An 18,112-nucleotide genomic window follows, 5' to 3' on the forward strand; every position below is an offset into this window, starting at 1 on the left:
CCTTACGATCAGCTCCCAACTCGACCAGTTACGTAAGTGTATTTTTGCAAGTGCTTTTGTACGTGTATTTTTGGGGGTCTGAAACGGACTAATCTAATTCACAATATTCCTTATGGGAACAAATTCGGTCGGTAACAACACCCGAACAGACCACTAGAATGAAATAATATCATAAGGCGGGGGTCCACTGTAATTCCAAATATTTTTTTTTTCAACTAGCTGTATCCCACCAAGGCAGGGTGACCTAAAAAGAAAAATGAAAGTTTTTTTTTTTTTTTAAATTTAGTAAAATATACAGGAGAAGGGGGTTACTAGCCCCTTGCTCCCAGCATTTTAGTCGCCTCTTATGACACACATGGTGTACGGAGGAATTCTTCACCACTTCCCAAGGGAGTAAAAATAAACTACAGCCTCTTCTCACTTAGTGACGTACTTGTTCTGAACCCTCACAGCTCAACCTTTGGTCAGGTTTCCTTCCTGATGACTTGTTCAACCAGGCTGTTGCCATTAGCACCCATGCCTTTACCTTTGACGAGTTTAGAGAGTTTTACTACTCTTGGAGCCCAGTCATGGTTTAGGTTCATCTGGTGCTAGCCTAGTCAACCATGCTGTTGCTGGTGGTGGCCTGCAACTCCACATATTCATCACAGACTGGATGATCTGGAACCTGGTGAAGATACTTGTCCAGTTTCCTCTTGTAGACTTCTACACTTGTTCCAGCAGTGTTTCTGATATCTTCTGGTAAGATGTTGAATAAACTGGGGCCATGAATATTGATACAGTATTTCCTTATTGTGCCCACTGCACACCTGATTTTCACCGAGTTTATTTTACACTTCCTCCCATATCTCTCACTCCATGCATCTGCATAGCCATCATAGCCTGGGTGATCTGGCACCTAGCAGTTTAACTTCAAACCCAGCTAATACATTAAATACTTGAATATTACATAGTATTACTGTGATATTATAAAATATTCAAATCTATCTTTCTTTCAACACACCGGCCGTATCCCACCGAGGCGGGGTGGCCCATAAGGAAAAACGAAAGTTTCTCCTTTCAAATTTAGTAATATATACAGGAGAAGGGGTTACTAGCCCCTTGCTCCCGGCATTTCAGTCGCCTCTTATGACACGCATGGCTTACGGAGGAAGAATTCTGTTCCACTTCCCCATGGAGAAAAATATTCAAATATTTTTATGAAATTACTGCACTCATTTGATATGGAGTTACTGAAGGAGGTAATTACCTTAAAAATGATTTTTTTAGAGAAAGAGTTGCATAGTTTGGGCCAGTAGGCCTACTGCAGTGCCTATATTTTGTTTTTTAACATGCTAGTTGTCTCCCACTGATGCATGGTGACCAGAAAAAGAAACTCACTATCATTCATACTATCACACTATCACAGTTTAATTTTTTTTTTTTTTAACAAGTCGGCCGTCTCCCACCGAGGCAGGGTGACCCAAAAAGAAAGAAAATTCCCAAAAAGAAAATACTTTCATCATCATTCAACACTTTCACCACACTCACACATTATCACTGTTTTTGCAGAGGTGCTCAGAATACAACAGTTTAGAAGCATATACGTATAAAGATACACAACATATCCCTCCAAACTGCCAATATCCCAAACCCCTCCTTTAAAGTGCAGGCATTGTACTTCCCATTACCAGGACTCAAGTCCGACTATATAAAAATAAATGTCCCTCCAAAAAGCAAATATCTCCACCTGTCCTTCAGAGCGCAGGCACTGTACTTCCCACCACCAGGACTCAAGTCTTGCTAACTAGTTTCCCATCTCCACCTGTCCGTCAGAGTGCAGGCACTGTACTTCCCACCACCAGGACTCAAGTCTTGCTAACTAGTTTCCCATCTCCACCCGTCCTTCAGAACACAGGCACTGTACTTCCCACCACCAGGACTCAAGTCCTGCTAACTAGTTTCCCATCTCCACCCGTCCTTCAGAGCACAGGCACTGTACTTCCCACCACCAGGACTCAAGTCCTGCTAACTAGTTTCCCATCTCCACCTGTCCTTCAGAGCACAGGCACTGTACTTCCCACCACCAGGACTCAAGTCTTGCTAACTAGTTTCCCATCTCCACCCGTCCTTCAGAGCGCAGGCACTGTACTTCCCACCACCAGGACTCAAGTCCTGCTAACTAGTTTCCCATCTCCACCCATCCTTCAGAGCGCAGGCACTGTACTTCCCACCACCAGGACTCAAGTCCTGCTAACTAGTTTCCCTGAAACCTTTCACAAAATATGCTCTTACACAAGATTATACTAATAAACTTGACATACCTGAAATCCATCAGTTTCCTGTGTGGTTGCTGTTCGATGCCACTCGACCAAGTGGTTGTCAGGACCATACAGCTCCTTATCCAATTCAATCACCAGAGATTTAAAGAATGAGGAGAATTTACGCTTCAGTTTGCTGGGATCGTTCTGCAAGGATTATTCTTCATTTAGAAAAGTACAAAACATAGTTATGCCTAATTTTTTTTTCGCATGCTGGCCATCTCCACACTATCATTTTAATAATGAATCACAAAACTGCTCTATAAAATTTATATTCATAATAAAAACAGGCTCTATGCTCTGATTATTTAAAAAAACAAAAAATTCTATATCATTCATGCACACAAATGAATTCATGAACATTCAACTTTCTAATAATGAATTGCAAAAAAGGCAGCTACAAAAAAAAAAAAAATTTTTGTAAGGAAATTAGGTTCTATGTTCTGATATTGGCAGTTTGGAGGGAGATGTTGTGTATCTTTATACATATATGCTGCTAAACTGTTGTTCTGAGCACCTCTGCAAAAACAGTGATAATGTGTGAGTGTGGTGAAAGTGTTGAATGATGATGAAAGTATTTTCTTTTTGGGGATTTTCTTTCTTTTTTGGGTCACTCTGCCTCGGTGGGTCACCCTGCCTCGGTGGGTCACTCTGCCTCGGTGGGTCACCCTGCCTCGGTGGGTCACCCTGCCTCGGTGGGTCACTCTGCCTCGGTGGGTCACCCTGCCTCGGTGGGTCACCCTGCCTCGGTGGGTCACCCTGCCTCGGTGGGTCACCCTGCCTCGGTGGGTCACCCTGCCTCGGTGGGTCACCCTGCCTCGGTGGGTCACCCTGCCTCGGTGGGTCACCCTGCCTCGGTGGGTCACCCTGCCTCGGTGGGTCACCCTGCCTCGGTGGGTCACCCTGCCTCGGTGGGTCACCCTGCCTCGGTGGGTCACCCTGCCTCGGTGGGTCACCCTGCCTCGGTGGGTCACCCTGCCTCGGTGGGTCACCCTGCCTCGGTGGGTCACCCTGCCTCGGTGGGTCACCCTGCCTCGGTGGGTCACCCTGCCTCGGTGGGTCACCCTGCCTCGGTGGGTCACCCTGCCTCGGTGGGTCACCCTGCCTCGGTGGGTCACCCTGCCTCGGTGGGTCAACCTGCCTCGGTGGGTCACCCTGCCTCGGTGGGTCACCCTGCCTCGGTGGGTCAACCTGCCTCGGTGGGTCAACCTGCCTCGGTGGGTCACCCTGCCTCGGTGGGTCAACCTGCCTCGGTGGGTCACCCTGCCTCGGTGGGTCAACCTGCCTCGGTGGGTCACCCTGCCTCGGTGGGTCACCCTGCCTCGGTGGGTCACCCTGCCTCGGTGGGTCAACCTGCCTCGGTGGGTCACCCTGCCTCGGTGGGAGACGGCCAACTTGTTGAGAGAGAAAAAAAAAAAATTCTGATAATTATGTTGTGTGCACAATTGTGAACAAAAAATATCTTGTTTATGAATACACATTGTTTCCAGTTACCAAAATCAAATGATTATTCATTTGATTTGTTATTAACACACTGGTCTTGCTTTGTTATTAACACACTGGTCTTGCTTTGATATTAACACACTGGTCATCTCCCACTGTGGCAGGGTGGCACAAAAAGCTAACACTTCATGGTGCCCCACGGCCTGGTGGCTAAAGCTCTCGTTTCACACGGCGAGGGTCTGGGTTTGATTCCCAGCGAGGGTAGAAACATTGGGTGTGTTTCTTTACACCAGTTGTTCCCCCATCAGTAAAATGGATACCCGGGTGTTAGTAGACTGGTGTGGGTTGCACCCTGGGACAAACCTGACCTAATTTTCCCAAAATGCTCTGCATAACAAGCAACTTTCTATACAGTATTATGTCACTGATGTCAGCTATGGTCTGTATACCTTTTAAATTTAGCAATATATACAGAAGGGGTTACTAGCCCCTTGCTCCCGGCATTTTAGTCGCCTCTTACGACACCCATGGCTTACGAAGGAAGAATTCTGTTCCACTTCCCCATGGAGAACCTTGCACATGTACTTGTAGTAAATGAAAGATATTATTATTCACACTATCGCTGTCTTGTCAGAGGCACACAGATCCAACAGTTCAGATGTCACTTCAAACAGCAAATATTCCAAACCCCTCCTTAGAGTGCAGGCAGTGTACTTTCCACTTCCAGGACTCAAGTCCAGCTAACCGATTTCCCTGAATCCTTTCACAAAATATTACCCTGCTCACACTCCAACAGCTCATCAAGTCCCAAAAACCATTTGTCTCCATTCACTCCTAACACACTCACACATGCCTGCTGTGTGTCCAAGCCCCTTGCACACAAAACCACCTTACCTTATGGTCATCTAAAAGACGGCCTTCCACTCTCAGTTCCCATGATGCAACGGACGCATCGTCACCTTCAACTCCCTCGGCCCGTGCAGGGTAAAACGTGTTGGATATAAAAATCCGCAATTTTTTCTTGACTTTCATGGGTCGTTTCAAAGCTTCCTGAAATGCAAGTTTGAAGACACAATTATGAAAGTGAATTTATTAAAAAAAAAAAAAAAAAAAAAAGTAGAACCACAATATACATTTTAGCATAACCCAAATTTGTCTAGTATGACAATGTTGCACAAAATCCTTTTGCAACACACACCAGTTCAAAAAATGCAACCAAAAGTTTTGACAAAGAAACCTTGGTGTACACTTTTGACGAGTTTCACGAGTTTTCTACTCCTGGAGCCCAACTTTATTTCTTTGGCACCACTGAAAATGGGTTGGGTGCATATATATTTGTTAGTGGGTTTGGGTTTGAGAAGGACCTGCCTAGTATGGGCCCATAGACCTGCTGCAGTGTTCCTCCATATGTTATTAAACATGCAAAATACTGGAACACATCATAGCATTAATGTACATGCAAAATTTGGGTACTATGCACTGGGGTACAGGATTCGTACCCACTAACAACCAGCACCATCTATGGTTGTATCCAGGAAGTACACTACGTCTCGACTTACAAACATATTGAGAATCTTCTGTATTGTGTATATTATTATATCATTAGACATAATACAAGTCCCCAACGTGTTCATAAGTTGACGACTTCCTGTATCATGAATATTATACACAATAGAGGAGGTACGCAATGTGTTTGTAAATTGAGGACTTACTGTATAATGATACTGCATGTAATTCACTTGTAGATAGTCCTTCAGTTACGATATACAGTGGACCCCCGGTTAACGATATTTTTTCACTCCAGAAGTATGTTCAGGTGCCAGTACTGACTGGATTTGTTCCCATAAGAAATATTGTGAAGTAGATTAGTCCATTTCAGACCCCCAAACATACACGTACAAACGCACTTACATAAATACACTTACATAATTGGTCGCATTGGGAGGCGATCGTTAAGCGGGGGTCCACTGTATATATAACAAAATTCATAATGAAACCTCTGAATTAAAAACATGAATAAATGACAAAATACATATAAAGACGTAAAAAAAATTAATACGCAAAACATGCAAAATGAAAAGTACACTAATTTCTGGGTTGTATTCTTTGTACAGGCTTCCATCATTTTCTGTTTTATGCAAACACTAAGTATCTTACAATAATTAATGTTACTGAATAAGTAAATAAACAAATAATTACTATAACTAACCAAATACCAGTATTGAAAAGTCAAGTTAGGGGCTTTCTGCCTTCATCCTGGGTAATTATCTTAAGTTTCACCTCCAAAGTACAGTGGACCCCCGGTTTACGATATTATTTCATTCCAGAAGTATGTTCAGGCAGGTGCCAGTACTGACCGAATTTGTTCCCATAAGGAATATTGTGAAGTAGATTAGTCCATTTCAGACCCCCAAACATACACGTACAAACGCACTTACATAAATACACTTACATAATTGGTTGCATTGGGAGCTGATCGTAAACCGGGGGTCCACTGTAATTGCTTTCACACAATTGTAAAGTTGAAATATCCTAGTTTAAACTATTTTAAGTCGAGGAGCACCTGGACTTCTGTACAAGTATATTTGTGAAACACATTCCACAGCCATATGCAACTGCTATGGTTTGAAAAGCACATTAAAAATTCAAAGTATGCAGAGTTGTATATTGCCTGATTGAACCTGGACTGAACCTACAACATAAAACCACAGAAGCCTGTGCCTATATATATTCTTCTTTCAACAAACCGGCCGTATCCCACCAAGGCAGGGTGGCCCAAAAAGAAAAACAAAAGTTTCTCTTTTTAAATTTAGTAATTTATACAGGAGAAGGGGTTACTAGCCCATTGCTCCCGGCATTTTAGTCGCCTCTTACAACACGCATGGCTTACGGAGGAAGAATTCTGTTCCACTTCCCCATGGAGATAAGAGAAAATAAACAAGAATAAGAACTAGTAAGAAAATAGCAGACAACCCAGAGGGGTGTGTATATATATGCTTGTACATGTATGTGTAGTGTGACCTAAGTGTAAGTAGAAGTAGCAAGACGTACCTGAAATCTTGCATGTTTATGAGACAGAAAAAAGGACACCAGCAATCCTACCATCATGTAAAACAATTACAGGCTTTCGTTTTGCACTCACTTGGCAGGACGGTAGTACCTCCCTGGGCGGTTGCTGTCTACCAACCTACTACCTAGGACCTAGGTATGTGTGCTACTGAAAAACCACAGCTTCTGAGATATCAAAACCATACACAAAAGATATTTTTAACGATGCCCAGACAAACCAAAAATGTTTACTCTTGCAGCTATTTGTTGAGTCATACCTAAAGTATTTTGCATTGTAAAACAAGAGTAAAATAAAAATTCCACTGATAAGAGTTAAATACAAGATGGACAATAATAAGTTAAACACAAATCAAGAATAAAAATAACGTCTGACCTGAATATCGAGTCTCTTCCTCATGATGGTAGCATCAAGCTTGCGTTCGAAAGCTAGGAGGTCCATGTATGCCTGGCTTTCTGGTACAAGGTCTCGAACCTGCGAATCCATCATAACATTATTAAATATCTGACCTCATATGGCACAGAGCCAAAATGTATTTTGAGAAAGTGATCAAAATAATTAACATGTAGTGTGTACAATATAATCTTTCAACATTCTCAAACACAGTGTAACATGTAGCATGTACAGTGTAATCTTTCATTCACAAAGCAGAAAAAACTCAAAGGTTTCAAGGTTACATGAAACCTACAAACAAAAATGATCTCACACACTTCTATTCCAGTCAAGACACTAAGACCAAAAGATCCATCATCACTGGATTTTTCCCAAGATCATAATATCGAATTTGCAGTCCAGAGTTTCTTGACGAGGAGTATACAAATATACACCAAACCTTCACTGATCTACATTTCCCTTCCTTCTTCATCACAGAGCAAGAAAAGAGCCCTTCAGATCATCAATTCTCCATGAATCAACACCACTCCTAACAAAGTTATAATACTTCCCTACAGCCAGGTTGCTCTGACTATCTCTAAAGTACTCATCTAATCTAGCACTTGAGTCACCACAACTAACTCTTTCATGAAATATCTAACTAGGGCAAAATTTAAGCACCTTGAACCAGTCAATGCAGGGGTTCACACTATACCCTGTGGAGGCTGCGGCAATATATGTAGCAAAAACCCTCAAAACACGTCTTAATGAACATGTTAATGTATGTAGGAATGATAACTTGAACAACGCCTGTGTACAAAACCGAAATTCCACCAATCACCTGATGAAATTCAAAGACGCCTGACTAGTGATTAAAGAACCTAATTTCCATAGACTTAACCCTTTGAGGGTCGACAGGCCCTCTCCGAAACTCGTTCTCAGGGTCGGCCAAATTAAAAAAAAAAAAAAAATAATTTTCTCTTATGAAAAGATAAGAGAATCTTTTCCCGATCATAAGGACACCAAAAGTTTGAAATTTGACGGAAAACTTACGGAATTATGCTCTCGCGAAGTTAGCGGTCTCGGGGATGTTTACACATCGGCAATTTTGCCCACTTTGAGACCCATTTTCGGCAAATTCCACTGTACTAGTCGACAAAAAACATGAATATTTCGCTAGAACTCCATTTTTTCTATCGAATGGATGCAACAAACCACCCATTTATGAAACTCAACTATCCAGTACAGTGGTCAGAATTTAGCAATTTTGCCAATTTCATACAAATTTCAAAAGATGCCAATTTCCGAATTGGGTCCAGAATAAACAAGAAAGACATTCCTGGCACTAAAATGACATTTCCTCTGGTCATTAGTCACGTCTCAAGGCCCCTCTTATATTCTTTTGCTTTCCACTTTGAATTTTTATTCTCACAAAAAATATAAGATTTACTGTTATGCAGACTACTGCATTAGTGTAAAAAATGGTATAAATATTATTGGCGCACTTGTGAAAGAATATTAGACTCACCAGTTGACGTGTATTGCACGCTTGGCACGATTTGTTTACTTTTGAAATTTGGTAAAAATCGAACATTTCTGCTACTTTGAGCTCAATTTCGAGGTATCTTTCATTGTAAAACCAGTCAAAATCATCTCAATTTCTGTAATATGTCTTCCATTCTATAAAATGAGACCAAGAAAACTAGAATACAACAATAAATACCATACGAAAATACACTGCAAAGTCGCTGTTTTATCCAAAAAAACGGTCCAAGTTTTTTTTTTCTCATTATTCACTGTGTGCTGCAGGATTTTTTTTATACTGTGCACACTGACCACATAGACCCATTCTTTCATATGTAGGCCTACCAGCTTTCTCCCACTAGATTTGAGGGCGCTAGAATTTAGGCGTACTAGTACATGTACGTCAAAAACCCTGGGTCGTAAGCTGTACTAGTACGTCTGAAACCCTCAAAGGGTTAAATACCTTGAATCATCATTAACACTATTTCTAACACAATTAAGTAAAATAAAGGCAAATTTGTCATCTCTGAAGTCTTCTTCTTTCAACAAACCGGCCGCATCCCACTGGGGCAAGGTCGCCCAAAAAGAAAAGTGAAAGTTACTCTTTTTAAATTTCCTAACTTATACAGGAGGAGTTACTGGCCCCATGCTCCCAAAATTTTAGTCGTCTCTTACAACACACATGGCTTACCAAGGAAGAATTCTGTTCCACTTCCCCATCTCTGAAGTATTAGCAAGAATTCTCCTCCAAACAATAAACCCTGCCATTACATAGATGCTGATACTACTACTACTATGACTACTAGTATTACCACAACTAGTATTACTACTACTTCTAGTATTACTACAAAGATTACATTATGCCTTACACCTCACTCTAAAGCTTACACATACCTTCTGTGTCCATGTATTGTTTGTAATGGCATGATAAAGTTCCTGGAGAGCGAAACGTTGCCACAATAAAATGTCACATTAGTTGCACTTGTGTCCTATTACTTAACACGACACCAAAACTAAACGTGGTGTAATTATAGGCTTTTCCCGCGAGCACTCAGAATCTTCAGTAAGGAGTTCCTTGAGGAAGAATGCACTATAATTGAACAAGTACAGTATTTTCTAAACTTCACTATCCTCATCATTTCATAAGAGACTGCAGACGACGGGCATTAAACATCTTCAACACACCCAGAGAAGACACTGCCAAGAAGAGATGCATAGTCCTCCCCAGTAACTCCACTGCCAAACACGTTTCCAACATCTTTTCCAATACCTCATTCCAAGTATCTACCTCCACAACCACAACCATCCAGGACATTACCAGTAATAGACAGGACAAGCTTCCATCCTCTGCAGTGATATACATAATCCCTTGTAATGACTGCAGCAAATTATACGTGGGCAAAACTTCAAAAGACCTCCAAACACGTATTTCAGAACACCAATATGCAAGCAGGTCTGACGATCCAAGGAATGCCTGTGTACAACACCGTAATTCACATAACCATTTAATAAACAACAGAAACTCGAGACTTATCGCCACAGAAGACAACACTCAATACCGAAGAATCCTGGAATCATAACTTATTTCTATATCCGACAACTTCAACCAGAATAGTGGCTTCTATAACATAGCTGAATCACTTGCCAAGAAACTTCTTCATCGCTATCCCACATAAGAACACAGGAATGGAAGAACACTGCAGAAGGTCTACTCACAAACTTATCCAATCTCTTTTCCAAACTACCCAAGATTTTAGACTCTATAACCCCACTCGGTACATCATCAGATGCAGCATTCTCCACCTGACCTCAACATTCTGAACCTGACTATAAATACTCACGTTCCTTCCACCCCAGGTAGATCTGTTTGTGACTTGAAAAAGCCCACTGTGTGGGTGAAACGTTGTCAATAAAGGATCACATTATACTGCATGTGTGTTTATATTTCCATTGTGTCGATATTTTATACTATTTATTTCCAGTAATAAATTAACTGGATAATGGAATGAGTTGAAGAGATTCTTGGATTCTTTTCCTTTTAACACCAGTTGTTTCCCACCAGGGCAGGGTGACCCAAAACACAAACATTTTCACCATCATTCACACTATCACTGTTTTGCCAGAGGATCACAGATATAACCGTTTAGATATCCCTCCGAACAGAAGATATCCCAGACCCCTCCTTCAGAACGCAGGCACTGTACTTCCCACCTCCAGGACTCAAGTCCTGCCAACTAGTTTCCCTGAATCCCTTCACAAAATGTTACCTTATTCACACTCACACTAGTGAAGACTAAAAAAGGCATAATACTATGACTGGAACAATACACGAATAACTCACACATAGGAGAAAGAATGACAAGATTTTGGTCCATCTTGCACTAGTCAATGGTCCAAAACTAACCAAAACATAAGTCACGAGTTTCTTTTTCGTACGTGCGAATTATCCGTGTATTCCAGGTGAGCGTCAACAAACCTTCTGAGGTAGTATTTTCTCAGCTAATTTCTTCTTCTTTTTGGAGCTTCCATGTGAATAGTCTGATGGAACTCCACCCTGGCTGGTTGGGGGAGGCACTCCCCCACCCCCACTCCCTCCACTGCCTCCTCCACTGTAGAATTCACGTTAAAAATGAAACACAACAATCATATGACAAATCGGGAAGACTTTACCTTACATTTGTATTCATTATGTTCTACTTCTAATATATCATTCAATAGTTGTGATAGTTAATTATTATTAAATTCAAGGGGAAGTAATTAATGCTTGTGGCCTGGTAGGCAAACCTCTGGCTTCACATGCTGAGGGTCCGGGTTCGATTCCCGGCAAGGGTGGAAACACTGGGCATGTTTCCTTACACCGGTTATCCCCGTTCACCCATCAGTAAAATAGGTACCTGGGTGTTAGTTGACCAGTGTGGGTTGCATCCTGGGGACAAAATTGACCTAATTTGCCCGAAATGCTCAGCATAACAAGATATTTTCTATATAATAGTACGTCACTGATGTTAGCTATGGTCTGTATACCTTGTACATGTACTTGTAGAAATAAAATTATTATTATTATTATATTATAGGAAGGGTGAGTTTATTTAGGCACTGGGACACAATTATCATACATCATGAGTAGAGAGCAAATAAATAACAAAAAGGCACAATACCGTGACTGGAACAATACACAAATAACCCGCACATAAAAGAGAGAAGCTTACGGCGACGTTTCGGTCCGACTTGGACCATTGACAAAGTCACACTGACTTTGTCAATGGTCCAAGTCGGACCGAAACGTCGCCGTAAGCTTCTCTCTTTTATGTGCGGGTTATTTGTGTATAGAGAGCAAATACAATTCTTCAAATCAAGAGTTCACTGTCTTCAAACTGTGCGAAGAGCAGAAACTGGAGACAAGGGAGTATAGATTGCAGTTGAAGATGCAAATAAGTTGCAGATATACAATACACAATATACAATTTTTTTTATCATGATATTATTTATACAGAAATGGGTGACACTTTAGAGCATTTGGAAAGTCAATGGTTATGCAGTGCATTTCGGGCAGACTTAAGCCTACAATGGCAATAATTATTATTTGCCTATACAGAGACTCCCCTATATACGAACATGTGTGTTGCGAACTTTCGATTATACTAACAATTTGCCAACGCCTTCTCACCACCTGTTTTATTAAATTTATATTTTCAAACTATTATAAACATTATATTATTTATAAGACATTTTGTTTACTAGAGTAAAATAAGTTAGACTAGTAAATTTGATGTTCATACACACATACACACACACACTACACTACAGCCTCTCCTCACTTAATGACAGGGTTGTGTTCCCAAGAGTAGGTCAGTAAGCGAACTGGTCATTAAGCGAGAAGCATACTATACTGGTAGTGGATTTGTGTCAACTATCTTCAGATATTTTTTTTAATGTCACCTTTGCACCATTCATAATATTTCTAGTATACTTTTAAATGTTTATACAGTAGTGTACTGTATACTGTAATACACCTACCATCCGACTTACGACCACTCGACTTACGACCGTGTTTTTTATGCCAAATTTCTGGGAAATAAACAACTATTTGTGTTGTACACAGTGTTTATCCTAAACCTTACAGTATAAAATACAGTACTAACAACATAAAAAGTAAAGTAAAACATGAAATACCAAAATAAAACAATAAAATAAAGTCATTACAAAAATGTTTTGTTGATACAGTATTCAGTAGTTAAGTTCGACTTATGGCCATTTCGACTTACGACCGGTTTCTTGGAACTGAACTCGGTCCTAAGTCAGATGTTAGGTGTACACAGAATAGAAGAAATCAGCTTTAATATACATTGCTTGGGTTTGCATATTGATTGGAGAGCTGATCGTAAGTCTGAGCAGTTGGTAACTGAGTACGTCACTGAGGAGAGGCTGTACTACACTATTGTACAATGTTAGGTAAGACACATATGCAACAGTTAGGTATCTTTATTTTGAAACGTTTCGCCTACACAGTAGGCTTCTTCAGTCGAGTATTGTTCCATAGTCTGAAACAACATGGAGTTGAAGTGACAGGATGGAGCCTTATATACCGCCAGGAGGCGAGATGAAGGCTACTAGTAGAGGTAAGAATGTAGTCGTTCGGAGGTCACGTCCCTCTGAAATCCAGCCATTCTCACTAGTTGAAGTTTTCCAAGTTGTTTTTTGTTTTGTACCAAGATACCATTGTGTTGCAGTGTCTGACAGAGTGAACATCAAAATGGTACAAAATACTGACAGGTTGTCGGTATTTTATACCATTTTGATGTTCACTATTGTACAATACTCTATATGCACATATGCTGGACTTACAAAAAAGACTTATGACTCATACCACAGAAGGGGACAGAACCCATAGTCAGAGAGTCATAAAACTCCAGACCAATGCATTTTCAATCATGTCATTACGATATAGAGAGTCAAGAGTTATGAACAACCACTCGGAACTGAACCTGTTCCTAAGTAGGGGAGTATCTGTATATAAGGACCTTGAAGGAATACAAACAAATTTACACATTACAAATAGTAAAGAATAAGCAGACATTTATTTCTTGAAGCTTAATTTATGAATGCAAGTAATGAGACTTAGACGTAATGAAACACGCCATCAGTCAGAATAGTTAATCAATGGAACGATGGGGTTATCCACATTGTTCAATTGCAATACATGTATATGCACTGACCTTTTGGATGAGCTAGAAGAGGCAGGTCGTTTAGAGCCTGGGGTTGTGGGCATAGATGGAGGGCGTACCATACCCCCAGTGTATGGCTGTGAACCTGGAGGTCCTGGAGGACGCTGCATACCTGGAGCAGAGCTTACTGTGGGACCCCCCATCCCAACAGGAGGGTACTGAGACCGTTGCACATTCATTTGCTGCAAAAGCATTTTATTTAAAAGAATTATAATACACAGGTGCTCTTTGGCTTAGGATGAGGTTACATTCTGTTAAGCTCATCGTAAGTCAAAAATATCGTCAGTCAAATATCAATTAATATTATATTATTATTATTATTAAAGATTCGCCGGTATTCTCCCGGCCCGGGCCTTTTCCAAGTGGTGGCCTGGCCTTGGCTCTCTCTTTAGGGAGTGTCTGAGATCTAAGTCTCCCAAGGGAGGAGGTACAAGTACCTCCTCATCTTTGGGACCAACTGTCCCCAGGCCTAGCCACAAGCTAGGCCTCTCTGGTCTGCCATCCCCGCCTCAAGGGGACTAATGGAAATGACAGTCTTGTGAGCTGTAAGCTCTGGCTCAGGCACCTACCCTACCCTAGAAAGGCTGGGCATGGTGTCAATCAAATATTATTATTATATTTTTATTATTATTAACACATCGACAGTTTCCCACCAAGGCAGGGCGACCAGGAAAAGAAGAAAAACTTTCCTCATCATCCACTCCATCACGGTAAACTTTGGTGTTAATGGACTACTGGGGAGCAGGCGGCTGGTAACAATGACTGTGGTGGCTGGAGATGAGGTTGATTTGCCACGACTGTAAAATTAGCGGACAATTCTGGAACAAACGCACTTGGCCCGTCATTTCCGAACTGACCGACCTGGTGGAATTTGATGCCATACTTACTTCTGAAATTCGTTAAATGAGGAATGCTGTATGTTTACGTTCATTATTGGCAAGGAACTCCAGGAGAGGTACCCTGATGCTGGCAAAGGGCTCTTGATCCAAGAATAAGAGCTATCATCCCCTTGATATAAGCCCCATTACCTCTCGATCTCCAGACTCGGTATAAATAACAATGACTGGTAAGGACCTCAATGGATCCTTAAACACTATACACTGTACATTATTATTATATTTAAAAACAAGTGCCAAACCCACATGAGAAATAGAATGAACATTAAAATGGTATAAAATACCGACAGGTTGTTAGGCAAGACACATATGCCTACTGTGTTTACCTGGAGTTTACCTGGAGAGTTCCGGGGGTCAACGCCCCCGCGGCCCGGTCTGTGACCAGGCCTCCTGGTGGACCAGAGCCTGATCAACCAGGCTGTTGCTGCTGGCTGCACGCAAACCAACGTACGAGCCACAGCCCGGCTGATCAGGAACTGACTTTAGGTGCTTGTCCAGTGCCAGCTTGAAGACTGCCAGGGGTCTGTTGGTAATCCCCCTTATGTGTGCTGGGAGGCAGTTAAACAGTCTCGGGCCCCTGACACTTATTGTATGGTCTCTTAACGTGCTAGTGACACCCCTGCTTTTCATTTGGTATTTCATGTGTAGGCGAAACGTTTCGAAATAAAGATACCTAACTGTTGCATATGTGTCTTACCTGAGAAATAGAATGCAGAGTTGGTTTAAATTGTAAAGGGTTCGTGTATTTGTAAAAATATCATAGCTGGCGCAACTGGTCGGTGTTAGTCGCAGGATGTCTGTCAAAGGTGACGACTAGAATAATAACGACAATATTGGAAATAAGATATTGATTTTTTTTAAGGACAATAATAGAAATAAGATATTTATTTTTTTTAGGTTATCCTAGGTAATTTACACTTTGATAATTATTTAAGTAAGTTTAATTAGGCATGTGTACCCATGCCTAATTAAACTTACAGGTGCATATAGGTACAATTATCATACCAAGTTCACCTAGCAGTAAGTAGGTACCTGGGTGTTAGTTACCTTACATCTGCTGTCAGTGTTCACCTAGAAGTAGGTACCTGAGTGTTAGTTACCTTGCATCTGCTGTCAGTGTTCAACTAGTAGTAAGTAGGTACCTGGGTGTTAGTTACCTTACATCTGCTGTCAGTGTTCACCTAGAAGTAAGTAGGTACCTGAGTGTTAGTTACCTTACATCTGCTGTCAGTGTTCACCTAGAAGTAAGTAGGTACCTGAGTGTTAGTTACCTTACATCTGCTGTCAGTGTTCACCTAGCAGTAAGTAGGTACCTGAGTGTTAGTTACCTTACATCTGCTGTCAGTGTTCACCTAGAAGTAAGTAGGTACCTGAGTTAGCTACCTTACACCAGCAGTATTCACATAGCAGTAAGTAGGTACCTGAGTGTTAGCCACCTTACACCAGCAGTATTCACCTAGCACTAAGTAGGTACCTGAGTGTTAGCCACCTTACACCAGCAGTATTCACCTAGCAGTAAGTAGGTACCTGAGTGTTAGTTACCTTACACCAGCTGTCAGTGTTCACCTAGCAGTAAGTAGGTACCTGAGTGTTAGTTACCTTATACCTGCTGTGTGTTCACCTAGCAGTAAGTAGGTACCTGAGTGTTAGTTACCTTACACCAGCAGTATTCACCTAGCACTAAGTAGGTACCTGAGTTAGTTACCTTACACCAGCAGTATTCACCTAGCAGTAAGTAGGTACCTGAGTGTTAGTTACCTTACACCAGCAGTATTCACCTAGCAGTAAGTAGGTACCTGAGTGTTAGTTACCTTACAACAGCAGTATTCACCTAGCACTAAGTAGGTACCCGAGTTAGTTACCTTACACCAGCAGTATTCACCTAGCAGTAAGTAGGTACCTGAGTGTTAGTTACCTTACACCAGCAGTATTCACCTAGCAGTAAGTAGGTACCTGAGTGTTAGTTACCTTACAACAGCAGTATTCACCTAGCACTAAGTAGGTACCCGAGTTAGTTACCTTACACCAGCAGTATTCACCTAGCAGTAAGTAGGTACCTGAGTGTTAGTTACCTTACACCAGCAGTATTCACCTAGCAGTAAGTAGGTACCTGAGTGTTAGTTACCTTACACCAGCAGTATTCACCTAGCAGTAAGTAGGTACCTGAGAGTTACCTTACACCAGCAGTATTCACCTAGCAGTAAGTAGGTACCTGAGAGTTACCTTACACCAGCAGTATTCACCTAGCACTAAGTAGGTACCTGGTTTTAGGTGCCGGGTATCGAACCCAGCCCCACAAATTACGAACCTAATTACCACTTACCCCCCCTCCTTTGGAGACAAATCCAAGACCACAAATCACATATTTACGAACCTAATTAATAATTCATCATAACAAAACACCCCAAAAAAAATCGAAAAAAAAACAAAAACACGAAAATCCGATTTTGACCCGAGCAATTAAACCCCCCCTGCCCCCCCCGGGGGGTTACAAATACCAAAACTTACTGGGTAACTCTGCTGGGGGTACCTAATAGGTGTACCTTGCCCCCCCTGAGGTCCAGGGTACCTCTGAGGGGTGACAGGAGGTGCTCCAGGAGGCGGCGGGGTGCCCGGGTATGGTGGACGCGACGCCATTTTGAACTGTTGGTCGTTTATACTCCGACTCTCTCACTACCACCACAACACCTGTATCTTATTCTAATTCTAATTCTAATTGTGTTTAAGTAAGTAAGTAATGTTAATATTTTTATTATGAACACCAGACATCCTGTGGGTGTTGAAAAAAATTAGAAGTATATAATGGGTCTCTCACTACCACCACAACACCTATATCTTATTCTAATTCTAATTCTAATTGTGTTTAAGTAAGTAAGTAAGTGATGTTAATGTTTTTATTATGAACACCAGACATCCTGTGGGTGTTAGTTGAAAAAAAATTAGAAGTATATAATGGGTCTCTCACTACCACCACTTATATCTAATTCTAATTTAAATTAGTAAATAGGTTAGTGAGTAAGTAAATCAGTAAGTTAGATTAATATATTTATTATAAACCCCAGAGACAACCTACGGGTGTTAAAACATTACGAGGTTTATAATGGGTTTAGGCTTGTATCCCTTTACAAATACTTTAAACTTCCCTAAGTTAATAAGTCATTAAATAAGTCATTAAATAAGCAAATAAGTACATTTATTCAGGTACAGGTATACATAAATACGGTTACATTATGATATATATTAAATAATATGTTAATTACCCTCCAGCATAACACAGAGCTAAAG

At 41.2% G+C, this 18,112-nt stretch overlaps 1 protein-coding gene across 3 annotated transcripts in view; it reads right to left on the reverse strand.

The window, feature by feature from the left end:
• Bap60 (Brahma-associated protein 60) overlaps positions 1-18,112 on the reverse strand; it is a 74,795-nt gene that overhangs the window by 13,474 nt on the left and 43,209 nt on the right. For 2 of the 3 annotated variants that reach the window (XM_070105133.1, XM_070105132.1), the window contains exons 2-6: positions 13,923-14,113; positions 11,183-11,315; positions 7,186-7,284; positions 4,638-4,793; positions 2,304-2,447 (exon numbers count right to left, since the gene is read on the reverse strand). In XM_070105133.1, coding sequence (XP_069961234.1) covers positions 2,304-2,447; positions 4,638-4,793; positions 7,186-7,284; positions 11,183-11,315; positions 13,923-14,110 — 720 coding nt within the window. In that variant the 5' untranslated portion in view covers positions 14,111-14,113. Of the gene's footprint in view, positions 1-2,303; positions 2,448-4,637; positions 4,794-7,185; positions 7,285-11,182; positions 11,316-13,922; positions 14,114-17,335; positions 17,496-18,112 lie in introns of those variants that run through there. The other variant, XM_070105131.1, reaches the window with a different exon arrangement.

Source organism: Cherax quadricarinatus, chromosome 97, assembly GCF_038502225.1.
Source record: "Cherax quadricarinatus isolate ZL_2023a chromosome 97, ASM3850222v1, whole genome shotgun sequence".
Lineage (NCBI taxonomy): Eukaryota > Metazoa > Arthropoda > Malacostraca > Decapoda > Parastacidae > Cherax > Cherax quadricarinatus.